At 42.6% G+C, this 13,120-nt stretch overlaps 1 protein-coding gene across 1 annotated transcript in view; it reads left to right on the forward strand.

Annotated features, from left to right (window-relative positions):
• The window catches only part of RNF216 (ring finger protein 216), a 190,721-nt gene that overhangs the window by 81,891 nt on the left and 95,710 nt on the right, over positions 1–13,120 (forward strand). Inside the window, exons 13-14 of the mRNA XM_003795432.3 lie at positions 2,590–2,738; positions 3,230–3,308. Of these exons, the coding sequence (XP_003795480.1) occupies positions 2,590–2,738; positions 3,230–3,308 (228 nt within the window). The remainder of the gene's footprint in view (positions 1–2,589; positions 2,739–3,229; positions 3,309–13,120) is intronic.

A 13,120-nucleotide genomic window follows, 5' to 3' on the forward strand; every position in this document is an offset into this window, starting at 1 on the left:
AAAAAAAAAATCACCAGTCTAAGACACATCAGTATCACATACTCCCTGGTGGTGAACTGAGAACTCACCAGAAATGCCTGATTTTTAGCTCGTCCTAAAACAAATTATGCAGAATTACAGGCTTAACAGTATCAAGACACTGACAGGTTGGAAGAAACTAAGGAGACATGACAACTAGATGCCTGATAGCTGTGGTTCTCAACCTGTGGGTTGCGACCCACAGAAACTGTATTAAAGGGCTGCAGCATTAGGAAGATTGAGAACCGCTGCCTTATAGGATCCTGGACCAGAAAAATAACATTAGTCGAAAACCTGGTAAAATCCAAATAAAGGCTGTGGTTCAGTTAGTACATTGGAACACTGTTAATCGTTTGGTTAAATACTCTAAGGTAGCATAAGATGTTATGTTAAGAGAAGGATATAGGAACTCTACTATTTTTGCTACTTTTAAAAGGACTAACATTTTTAAATAGAAGTGGTTTTGCTTTTTTAAAGAGTATGTATGACCTTTGGAGTCAGGCAGAATGCACTGGGCCTTGAGCTCCCTACTTAACTGCTTTTCAACCTTGAGCAAATTAGTTCAATTCCTCAAGCCTCAGGTTCCTCCTTTACAGAGGAAATAAACATAGGATGGTTGTGAAAATTAAAGGAGATAAGTTTAAAGAACTTATTGTTAGGTACGGCGCCTGTGGCTCAAGGCGGCTAAGGTGCCAGCCACATACACCTTAGCTGGCAGGTTCATTGCCAGCCCGGACCTGTCAAACAACAATGATGGCTGCAACCAAAAAATAGCTGAGCACTGTGACAGGTGTCTATGGTTCCAGCTACTTGGGAGGCTGAAGCAGAATTGCTGGAGCCCAGGAGTTGGACATTGGTGTGAGCTGTGATGCATGGCACTCTACCCAAGGCAACAGCTTGAGGCTCTGTCCCCAAAAAAGAAGAACTTAATGTTAGATGCATGATAAATGGCTTGATAAATTTAGCTATTGTTGGCTCGGTGCCAGCCATATACAGGTGGCAGGTTTGAACCTGGCCTAGGCCAGCTAAACAATGAAAACTGCAACAACAACAAAAATAGCCAGGCATTGCGGTGAGTGCCTATAGTGCAAACTACTTGGGAGACTGAGTCAAGAGCCCAAGAGTTTGAGGTTGCTGTGAGCTATGATGCCAAGGTACTCTACTGAGGGCAACATAGTGAGACTCTGACTCAAAAAAAAAAAAAAAATTTTTTTTTAGCTATTGGTCACTTTGTCTTTTTCAATTTGTTTTTTTTTGGTGCCTTTCATGTTCCTCAGATGTCTGACACTTTTTGTTCATATTGAAGAGCTGTTTGAAAGTTGTTTGCATAATAGGGCTTTTAGACTGGTGAGTTTGACTCTAGGTGCCTAGCAAGTCAGTCTGTATTATGAACCCTAAATGACACTAAGGTGTTTTTCCTAGGGCAAATCAGAATACCTCCAGCCTGTCAGGTATGAGCCCATCTCCCAGCATTCTAGGGCTGAGTGGGAGAAAGCTGGAGACTTCCCTATATGGAGACTACATTTCAGTTCTGCCCTCCTTTATGACTAATTCCTGCCCAGAGCTTTCTGATCCAGCTATTCACATGATCTTCCTCCTTTCACTCAGACTCTGTAGGTACTAGAGCTCCAACAATCAATCTGTTTTCAGTTTTTTTCCTATCAATCCTTGTGCCTTTCCTACCACTCTGTTCTGCTTTCCAGGAGGTCTCCAGCTTTCCAAGATTTGTAAAAGGAAACAGCTTGCTTCCCACCAGCATCTGCTTTTCAGACACTGAGCTGTGGCTCTTTTCCTCTAGTGTGCTAAGCCATTTTGCCTTCTTCCATCCACTTTCCATCCTCATGGAATGTGATTTGGGCCATAGAGGTTCTCTACTGGTGTCAAAGATGAACATTGCTCATGCCTGTAATCCTAGCACTCTGGGAGGCTGAGGGGGGTGGATTGCCTGAGCTCATAGATTGGAGACCAGCCTGAGCAAGAGCAAGACCCCGTCTCTAAAAATAGCTGGGTGTTGGGATAGGCCCCTATAGTCCCAGCTACTTAGGAGGCTGAGGCAAGAGAATCACTTGAGCCCAAGAATTTGAGGTTGCTGTGAGCTATGATGCCATGGCACTCTGCTGAGAGCAAAAAGTGAGACTCTGTCTCAAAAAAAGACTGACTGACTTTTTTTTTTTTTTTTTTTTGAGTCAGAGTCTCAAGCTGTCACTCTGGGTAGAGTACCATGGCATTATAGCTCACAGCAACCTCATACTCTTGGGATTAAGCGATTCTCTTGCCTCAGCCTCCCAAGTAGCTGGCCTGAGCTGGGTTCAAACCCACCAGCCTCGGTGTATGTGGCCGGCGCTGTACTAAGCTACAAGCACCCCCAAAATGTAATTTCTTGGAGAAGAGAAAGCAAAGAGACCTTTACTCTGCCATCTCAGAATCTGTATTTTTAACTACTATTTATTTGTCTCCCATTGAAAGATGCATTTAAGTAGTTCACAGAGTAGGAGCCTTTTTGTTTTTCTATTAATTTGGTTGAATTTTCTTTTTTTTTTTTTTCTTTCTTTGCCTTCTTAATCATTCTAGTCAGAGCTCAGCTGCATGGAAGGCAGCTGCACATGCTCATTCCCAACCAGCGAACTGGAGAAGGTGCTTCCCCAGACCATCCTTTATAAATACTATGAGCGAAAAGCTGAGGAAGAAGTTGCTGCAGCCTACGCTGATGAGCTTGTCAGGTTAGTTCTCAGAGTCAAAGGATGTCATCTGTCAACTCATTCCCCATTTGAAGACTGCCACAGCACTCTCATCAGATAATGGAAATTTGGAACAAAGCTGTATCTTCCAGACTTGTTTGGCATTTCTTGCTGAAAAATATAATAATCCATTAGTTTTACTAGTAGAAAAATCTGCATCTCAAATTTTCATCTGCATTCCTCGGCACCTCCTAATCTTCTGGCCCGTAGATACAATCACTGTGTCCTGGGTTAGAAGAAAAATGGCATATGTAAGGAGTTCTCATTAAAGTTAAGATGCATTTATTGAAAGAGGACCTAGAATGGTACGTAAGTTTCCTAGTAAGAGCCAGCACAAAAAGCTCAATCCCTGTCTTAATGAAAATTAAGGAGTAAAAAGCAATGTGGCTGTCCAGCTCAAACTGCTATCTTAGTATGAACCAAATCAGTCTTTAATATTTCAAATAATGTTACTTCTACTGTTCTGGTTCTAGGTGCCCCTCCTGTAGCTTTCCTGCACTGTTGGACAGTGATGTGAAGAGGTTCAGTTGTCCTAATCCTCGCTGCCGAAAGGTAGGGAGACAAATTTTTCTACATATGTATTTGAATTACGGTATTGTGTGCTACTCTGATGGGCCAAATATCTGCTGTTTATCTGCTTGCTGATACTTGAGAAGGATTTAAGTACTCTCTTTTTTCAAAAGCAAATGAAGGTTGGTACTTTGTGAATGAATGATGGTTGACATGGTTACAGAAATGGGGACCACTTGTGGAATTCCAGCTACAAAGCTCTGGATTCCTGTTTTATGTCATATTCTTGTAAGGATAGATGTTGTAATGTAAAATGTGCAGGGTTTTGTTTCTTGCACTGTCATCATTTTTCTTGCTTGCTCTTTTCCCTACCCTGTGCTCAAGTATACCCCCAACACACAGACTTTTCAAAGTCCAAGCAGTATTGCTTTGATTAAAGAACTGGGTATCATGGTGGCATCTCTATCACATCTAGTAGGTTATTTAATTGTTTGTCTCATAAGAACTAACTATATCGAGTGAGACCAGAGCCATCTAGGTACCTCACTGCTGCAAATCTTTCTTCTCTTTAACTAGGCTCCTACTTTGTGAACTAAGAATGTCTTAAATTTTCTCAACTATGTATATCACTTAGAGTTTTTAGGGAATATTAACATCCATCTAGAACATTTTAATACATTTTTCTAAAACTGTGTGATTAGAGTTGAACATTGCAGTAGCTTTGCCTGCGGAAAGTGAAGAAAGTAAGGTAGAATTTGGAGAAGGAAGTAGAAACTAATGGACCAAAACTTTATTCTTCTTGTTTTCAACTTTAACGTTTCTACGTGAAATCTGGATGTATTCTTAAAGCTGATTAGCCATTTAATTTGTCCACACCCCAGGCTATGGCTCTAAAAGTTGTCATAGCAGCCTCTGGCACTTGAAACTAAGAAAACAGTAACAGACTATCCCTTGTGTGCTTCCAGTATATCAGGTGCTGGAATGCCTGGGAATGTAATGCCTGAGCTAAGATACAGAGAACAAGGGGGAAGTAGCCAAGGGAAGGAAAGAGTAAGGGCAGAGTGAAGATGGAGAAATGTTCTTGGCCCAAGAAGTAGCAGCAGCCTGGTTACTTACTGGTACCAGAAGTGTCAAGGAGGTTTATAAGCTGGGTAGGAGCAGGGCCATGCAGCATTATGGGGTGGGGGGAGAGGTAAAATGTTAGTAAGTTATGTTTGGCTATCAAGTAGTCCGTGTGAGGAATGTACATCACTGCTATCTCCTCTGGAGTCTCTATGAATTGCAAAAAAAGAGCTAGGGACTACATTTCTTGGTATGGTTCCAAATTGAGCCTGCCAGTTAAAGTGTACGTTTAGAATGTTAATGAAGAAAATGATGAGAGTAATTTTGGAAGAGAGATTTTATTTCTCATAAAAGGTGTGGCCATTCCAATAGGCTGAGAAGCAGAGCCACAACCTGAAGCCAGAACACATTCTTCAAGGCCAGGATAAGGGGAACAGGGATTTACTCTGAGCAGGATGGCCAAATATATATACATAACAAGCTATAGGAAGAATCATGAGTATTTATGAAAGGAGAAATATGTATATGCAGTTAAGGTTTGTATCCCTTTATTGGGTCCATGTTCAGAAAATGGCAGCCCTCTTATGTCAAAAGGTGAAGCAAGGACACAAAAACCCTCTCCGTGTATATTCTACAGACTGGTTAAAACCACTCCCTGGTTATCAGTCTGGATCACAAGATTGGTTTCTATTTAGCTATTAGAGGGAAAGCCTGATGGCCATAAGCAAGGTATAATGAGGATGTCTGACCTCCATCTCATCATGGCTGGGAACTCAGAGTTTTCTATGGAGTTCACTTGCCCAAGAAGAGGATCCATTCAGCTAGTAAGGGCCTTAGAATTTTATTTTAGTTAACAAAAGCCATAACAGAGAAGGAGGGTCTGTTATTCTCTGAAGATATTTAAAAGCAGTCTGAGGATACACCTAAGTCTGAAATAGCCTCCATTGTGTATATTGAGAACTTCAACTTCGGATGTTACCAAAAGCTTCCCAGAGGCTCTTAAGATCTCAGGCAGGAACTTTGTGTCTGTGGGAGTTCATATATGAACTTAGAAGTAGCCATGAAGTTTCTTTCTTTTTTTTTTTTTTCTTTGTAGAGACAGGGTCTCACTTTATTGCCCTCAGTAGAGTGCTGTGGCGTCGCAGCTCACATCAACCTCCAACTCCTGGGCCTAGGCGATTCTCTTGCCTCAGCCTCCCGAGTAGCTGGACTACAGGCACCCACCACAACGCCCAGCTATTTGTTTTGTGGCAGTTTGGCCAGGGCCAGGTTTGAACCCGCCACCCTCGGTATATGGGGCTGGTGCCCTACTCACTGAGCCACAGGTGCCGCCCAAGCCATGAAGTTTCATTTAGCCAATGATATGTAAATGTGAGTAAATAGGACACTTGCAGAAAAAAACATATACTCATATGGTTCTGGTACTATCAGTAAGATGGCAGAATAGGGAGCTCCAGCACTTCCTCCTTCCATGGAGTATTTCTCTGTGAGAAATCCAGAAACCAGTTAAGAGGCTCCTGCACCCTATGTGAGCACAAAACCAGTTGCACCAAAGCCAATAGAAGAATTAATGATACTTGCTTTCAGAGCTCCTCCCCTGGCACAGCACAGTTGATTAGGAGGAAACTGCCAATTCCTAACATCTCCCTGGGGAGGGAAAAAGAAGATTGTAACATACATCTAACACTGAGATTTTTCAGGGCACTATCCAAGGGACCTGTTACTGACCTATCTGACCCGTGGATAGGGTGCCACACTGGGGGCCACTGAGAACAAATGCTATGGTGAAACTAGCATGAACTAACTCGCCATTGCCCTGTCCAAGCTCAGAACAAATAGGAGAAAATTCCCACCTCCTTGCTTTTCCCCAGGGAGGGGAAAAGTTGGACCATGAGTCCAGCATTCTAGATTTTCAAGAACCTATCTAAGACTCCGGTTTCTGTTTTACCTGAGTCACAGTGCTAATGAGACTTGGCATGTTCTAAATGTCTGGGGGCTGCCAAGAACAAAAGAAAGCTGGGTAGATTGTGCTGCTCCACAGGACCTGTGGTATAGTAGACACAGCCCAGTACATCTCAAAGACTTCTCAGGGAGGAAAGGAAGATGAGAATATGTGTCTACCATATTGGCTTCTAAAAGGGCTGCCCAAGGGCCTGGTTTCTTTATCACCCAACTCACAACGCTGACAGAACCCAATGTACTCTAGATGTCTGGGAGCTGCTGAAAGGAAAAAAAGAGCTTGGCAACTTAACAGCAGCTCCAGAGAGCCTGCAGTACCTCAGACAGACAGAAGGAAAAACGAGATTACAAGTTCTTTTAAAAAACAAAAAACAAACTTCTCAAACCCTCTCTAATTGAGAGTTTATAGGCACAAACTCAAAGAAGATATATACACTGAAGAGGTTTAAGAGGCCACCAGAATCTCTCAGGCTGATGGGTAAATTAGCCAGGCATGATGATGTACACCTGTACCAAACCATTCTGTAAAGACTGGGAAATGTAGATATTTTTTCAAATGTACAAATAAGAACACAAAGTAAGAAGGCACACAAAGAAACAAGGAAACAGGCTCGGCGCCTGTGGCTCAAGTGGCTAAGGCGCCAGCCACATACACCTAAGGTGGCAGGTTCGAATCCAGCCCAGCCCACCAAACAACAATGATGGCGGCAACCAAAAAATAGCCAGGCGTTGTGGTGGGCGCCTGTGGTCCCAGCTACTTGGGAGGCTGAGACAGGAGACTCGCTTGAGCCCAGGAGTGGGAGGTTGCTGTGAGCTGTGATGCCACAGCACTCTACCCAGGGCAACAGCTTGAGACTCTGTCTCAAAAAAGAATTTAAAAAAAAATACCTGTTTTAATACATATTAGAATATATTTAGCAGGCTTGGCACCTGTGGCTCCAGTGGCTAAGGCGCCAGCCACATACACCTAAGGTGGTGGGTTCAAATCCAGCCCAGGCCGGCCAAAACAACAATGACAGCTGCAACCAAAAAATAGCTGGGCATCATGGCGGGTGCCTGTGGTTCCAGCAACTTGGGAGGCTGAGGCAGGAGACTCACTTGAGCCCAGGAGTTGGAGGTTGCTGTGAGCTGTGATGCCACAGCACTCTACCCAGGGCCACATCTTGAGGCTCTGTCTCAAAAAAAGAGGGAACTTATGGAAAGGAATTGAAATCCTTCAAGAAAGGCTCTCAAAAAACATGTGTCTGTGTTTATTGTAGCTTTATTTACAGTAGCCATGAGATGGAAACAACTTAAATCTTCATCAGTAGATCAGGGATTAAAATGTGGTATATATGTAATAGGATATTATTAAGCCTTAGAAAAGGAGATCCTGGCATACAGCAACACAGATGAACCTTGCTTGACAGTGTGTTAAATGAAAGACAAATACTGCAAGATTCACTTACATGCAGTATTTAAAGTAGTCAAACTCAGGAAAGTCAAAAGTAGAATGATAGTTACTAGGGCCTGGGAGAAGGGGGAAATAGGGAGTCACTGTGCAATGGCTAACTTCAGTCACTCAGGATGAAAAAGTTCAGGCAATCTATTGTATAGCATTTTGCTTATGGGTTAACAATATTGTACATTTGGGGGGTTTGCAGGTTTTTTTTTTTTGGAGACAGAGTCTCAAGCTGTAGAGTGCCATGGCATCACAGCAACCTCCAACTCCTGAGTTTAAACAGTTCTCTTGCCTCAGCCTTCCAAGTAGCTGGGACTACAGGTGCCCACCACAATGCCCAGCTATTTTTTGGTTGTAGTTGTCATTGTTGTTTGGCAGGCCCGGCTGGATTCTAACCCACCAGCTCTGGTGTATGTGGCTGTCACCTTAGCCACCTGAGCGATAGGCACCGAGCCAGTATTGTACATTTGTTAATAAAATTTGTTACATGTTTTTTAACCACAATTATTTTTATAAGTGCATATGGCTCATTTTCTTTTCCCTCTTCTAAGATGGACATGCAACATGAATGAGAAATAAGTCCCTGTTTTTAGCTACTGAGGATTGAGTTCCAGCAGCATAACCTAGCACACCTGAGACTGTTGCAGATTATAAGGACCAAAACTGACTATGGAGGTGGAAAGAAAGAGCAGATTTAAAAGAATTGGAAGGAGATATGCTGAGTATGAAGGTGGAGAGAAGGCTAGAAGACTTATAGGTTTCTTTGGTTTGGGCCACTACATAGTTGATGATGCTGTTCATGAAACTGGACATAGAATTAAAAAGACTTTAGGAGAGAAGAAAATTAATTTTTTTTGGACATGTTAAGGTTTTAGGGGGTATGTATATGTTTTCCAAATGGCTGGCACATAGTAGGTTCATAAAAAAATATTTGGTCAGAAATACATGGAGAGATTGAGGCTGGAAAAAGATTTTGGTTATTTCTTATTTTCTGAAATAAGAAGTGGTGAAAGAAAGAAACAGGACAAGGATACACAGGGAGATTGTTACCTGTTCTGTCATGCTAAGTTCAAAGTGTGTCTTTCCATTTATTTAGGTCTTTTTATGCCCCTCATTGTTTTGCAGCAAAAATGCATCATAAGTGTTACTGATCACAGTATGCTTTGGAACTTGACCTTTACTTGCAGATAATAGCATTCACATTCTAGTCTCCCTTTCTACTGTTAGGGTAAGGTCTGTAGGTGTTTGGCACATAGGGAAAGTAAATGAAAACTATGACATACGGGTCTGAGGCAGTGATAGCCAAGTAGAACTGGGTCAGCTAGCTGAGCAGAATGAGGAGAAGGCCCTGCCATTCTTTGGATGAGAAAGTAGAGAGAGCTTTAACAGTGCTTATATGTGAGCTTTGGAATGAGTTGCCATTAGGTGGCACTGATGCTCCATAAAGAAAAGGTTTTCTCTCATCTCTGGTGTTCCAAAACTATGTGTCAGCAGAACTCTGTCCTATAAGCAGAATTGACACAATTCTTTTAGGCTTAGTACTAAAGCAAACCACTACATGCATTTGGATTTTAACGTCAAAAATGTTAGTGTTAGGAGAGCATATGCTTTTTACCTTTTTCACTTGTGCAAATTCCCCAATTGACCTTTCTCTTCAGCAAGGTGGCCAAAACAAATTGTTAATCTTTGAGGACTCCTAATGTTTGAGAAATGACCCACAAGCTAATTTTGGCCCATGTGAGACTGAGGGCATCTGCTTTCTCATGGCAATGTCTTTGCCAGTAATATAAACCCTAGTTGAATTTCCAGGAACTTGTCACTCTGAGAGGAGGCATTTATTTTAACACATTATCTGGAGGACTTGAATGCCTGTCATTGCCCTTGAATCCCTGAAGAATAAGACACTGTGTATCTTTGATGAAATGGAGAGAGTCTTTGTTTCACTGATAGGATGGAATGCTTTTGTCAAGACTTTTAGTTCTCTTGGGTGTTCTCAGATAAAGAATTCTTCAGTTTGTTTTCAGCTTGCTGCTTTTAGGAATGTATTGTGTATATTTGGTGTGGGACCAAAGAATGTTAGATAAAGAGAGATTTGGAAGCAATGCTTCTAGAATATTTATTCTTAGGATCAGAAATGTCTGTGTTACATCTATCTGGCTTCCTAGAACCATACTTTATTCTTTATCGCAGAAGTATATAAGCAGAGCTTTCTGGAAACTTAGCCAAGTCCACAAGGTAAAGGTTTAGGAATACTCATTGAAGCAAGTAGTAAGAAGTAGCGACTATCAGGTGGTGAGAATTTAGAAAGAAAAACTGAAGAACATGTGGTTTGGAATCTTTTTTTTTTTTTTTTGGTAGAGACAAAGTCTCACTTTATCACCCTCAGTAGAGTGCCATGGCGTCACAGCAACCTCCAACTCCTGGGCTTAGAGTGATTCTCTTGCTTCAGCCTCCCGAGTATGGTTTGGAGTCTTTTAGCGGAACCTGAGAATTTGAGTGTCAGGATGTCGCTTGTATTTGTTTTATTTATACTTTCTCACCAGCCAGCTCTCTACACTGATTATCTTATTCTACCCTTTCCAGGTCCCATCCTATCCTTTATAGCATTCAGTGTTATTAACTTTACAGCAGTGAAATATAACCAGAATTCACATCTGCAGTGAACCAGTTTGTTGGTTAAAAAAAAAAAAAAAGGCATCTGTAGCCTCCTGCAGTAGCTGCATAGCTGCGTGAAGAGAATGTAAATGAGTGTGAACCAGTTATCAGTGCCAGGGGAGCTCCAGCTGTGATGGTGGATGGTTGGCACTTATTAACAGCAATGTAATTTGGGGCCCAGCCAGTCAGCTGACTTCTGTGCTGAGCACAGGCCTTCACATTTATCTAGAGATGAATGAAGATTGGACCTCTTGTTCCCACTATCAAGGAAGATCTTTATTCAGGAAGTAACTTTGACAAGGACCAAATGTCTGGGTAACAAAAAGATTTTTAATCCCACAAATGAGGACTCATTTACTGGAGTGGAAGTCCATGCTGCGTGATAGAATCAACCAAAAAAGGAGGGTGGTGTGAGAATTCCTCATCCTGGCATGTGGCCCACCCCTGCTCCTCTCCAGGTGAGTCACTTCCTTCAGAGCTCAGAGTAGGTCCTACTGAAGAGCAGTAGGCTTAGGCTGCAGGAGCAGGGCTTCCTTGCAAGTATGTCATACAAGGTGCCTAGGAAAGAGCTCTCGGCTCATGACCCCTCAGCAGCCCTGTGAAGTGGACACTGAGGCTTAAAGTCAGATGATGGTAAATGGTGAAGCCCAAGGGAACCCTTCTTGTCCCAAAGTGGGTACAAAACACCACCCCCTGAACTATCATTCATCAAGCACTGAGCAGAGCTGGTTCTTGTGAGGAGGTTTCACAGTTTTAACTGTTTGTGTCTTGGTATTTTCTTTTTTTTTTTTTTTTGAGACAGAGTCTCACTTTGTTGCCCTCAGTAGAGTACTATGGCATCATGGCTTACAGCAGCCTCAAACTCTTGGACTCAAGTGATCCTTTTGCCCAGCCTCCCAAGTCACTGGGACTATAGGCACCTGCCACAATGCCCACCTATTTTTTAGAGATGGGGTCTTGCTCTTGCTCAGACTGGTCTCAAACTCCTAAGCTCAGGCAATCCACATGTCTTAGTATTTTTGTCAGTTTCCAGTTTTAAAATTCCCTATTGTAAACAGCATAGTCAATCTGTTCATCACAGACTTCTTGATCTTGGAAAGGTTTTCGTTGGTAATTGCACACACGCACACCTTCCCCTTTACCTTACATCTTAGCCCACTAAACATAGGGTACAAAACCTAGCCGTTTTAGCAGTGTGTGTTTGTGGGTTTCTTTTTTAATAATGAAAACAAAAGGCAATGTTACTTGCCTCTCTTCCCTAACCTGCATGTCTACTAAAGTCAAATATGGTATTTGTTATGGTTTGCAGTGATTATTTAAAAGGGAGAAGGATAACCCAAAATAGGGAGAGATGAAAATATGTGTCAAACTAAAATGTCAATATGAATAAAAATCTTACTTTTGTTTCCCTTAACCCTACAGAAATAGTTTTCATTTATGTCTTTCAGCTGCTTTATCCCTTGATATCAGGTACTGAAAGGTAGAAACAGCTGCCCTCCCCCTTGGCCTGCCTTCAAAGAGATTGGAGACTGTGAGTGGACATGGACCATGCTGCCATTCCCACTCCCCCTGCAGGGCTACTGCAGCCCCACAGATTTCTCCCCCTGAAAATCTCCCAGAGGCGGACTGCTGACTTCTGGCAGGTGATAGAACATGCATCAACCTGACTGAGTTTCAGAGCAAAGGAAGTGGGAAGTCTAGACAGGCTCAGTGTCAGCATAGACTCTTGAGGACTTGGAGCCCGAGGTGTCGCCAACTTCCCTGACCCCCAGAAAGTGGACTTTATTCTGCCTTGCCCACCAGACAACATTCTGGTCCTCTTTTCTCACGCCATAAAGCTACCTTAGATGGTCAGTGTTACCTTCCTCTCAGGAGATAAATCACAGAACTTCCCATTCCACACAGATGAAGAGACATTGTGTTTCTCCCTTGTTAGCACCACCCAAGGCAGATCCTCTTGCTGGCCTTTCTTAGTCATCAGTTTTCAGAGTTCTTTTGAAAACCATTACATGAGGGTGGCACCTGTGGCTCAAAGGAGTAGGGCACTGGCTCCATATACCAGAGGTGGCGGGTTCAAACCCAGCCCCGGCCAAAAACTGCAAAAAAGAAAAAGAAAACCGTTACACGAGGCGAGCTCATTGATGCCCATCTCTGTGCCCAGTGCTGTGCTGGTGCCAGAAATGCGTAGTTGGCACATGTATGCAGCAAAGGAGGCAGTGTTTATGGTGGTTAAAGAAGGGATTTTGACATGAAACCTGCTGTGCTTTAGTCCCAGCTTTTCCAATTCCTGGCTTTGTGACCTAGAGTGGGTACTTCATCTCCCTAAACTACATTTCCTTTATCCATAAGATGAAAACAGTTGTACATAGTGCTTTTGTGAAAAGAAAATGGCAGGATGTCAGTGAAGCACTCAGTCCACTGCCCAGTACCCTCTGTGAGAAAGGTGGGGACTGCTGCCACCAGGTGTGCCGGTGTGGTACAAGCTCAGATGGTGAATAGAAATCCTAGAAGGAAGGAACTTCTTCCAGTTGTGTGAAATCTGCTACCATGGAATTCCCCTAAAGTGGGCAGATGTAAAATCCCATCAGGGAACCAAAAAAGAACTCATTTACCTTAGTTTTTCAAACCATGTACTCAAACTCATTTCTTACTAGTTCCCCAAAGTGCTTCCATGTAAACGGATAGATTTTTAAAGCTAATTTTTTTGCTAACCAATGCGTTCTATAAGAAATGACAG

Source organism: Otolemur garnettii, unplaced genomic scaffold, assembly GCF_000181295.1.
Source record: "Otolemur garnettii isolate 467f Iridium unplaced genomic scaffold, OtoGar3 scaffold00092, whole genome shotgun sequence".
Taxonomy (NCBI): Eukaryota; Metazoa; Chordata; class Mammalia; order Primates; family Galagidae; genus Otolemur; species Otolemur garnettii.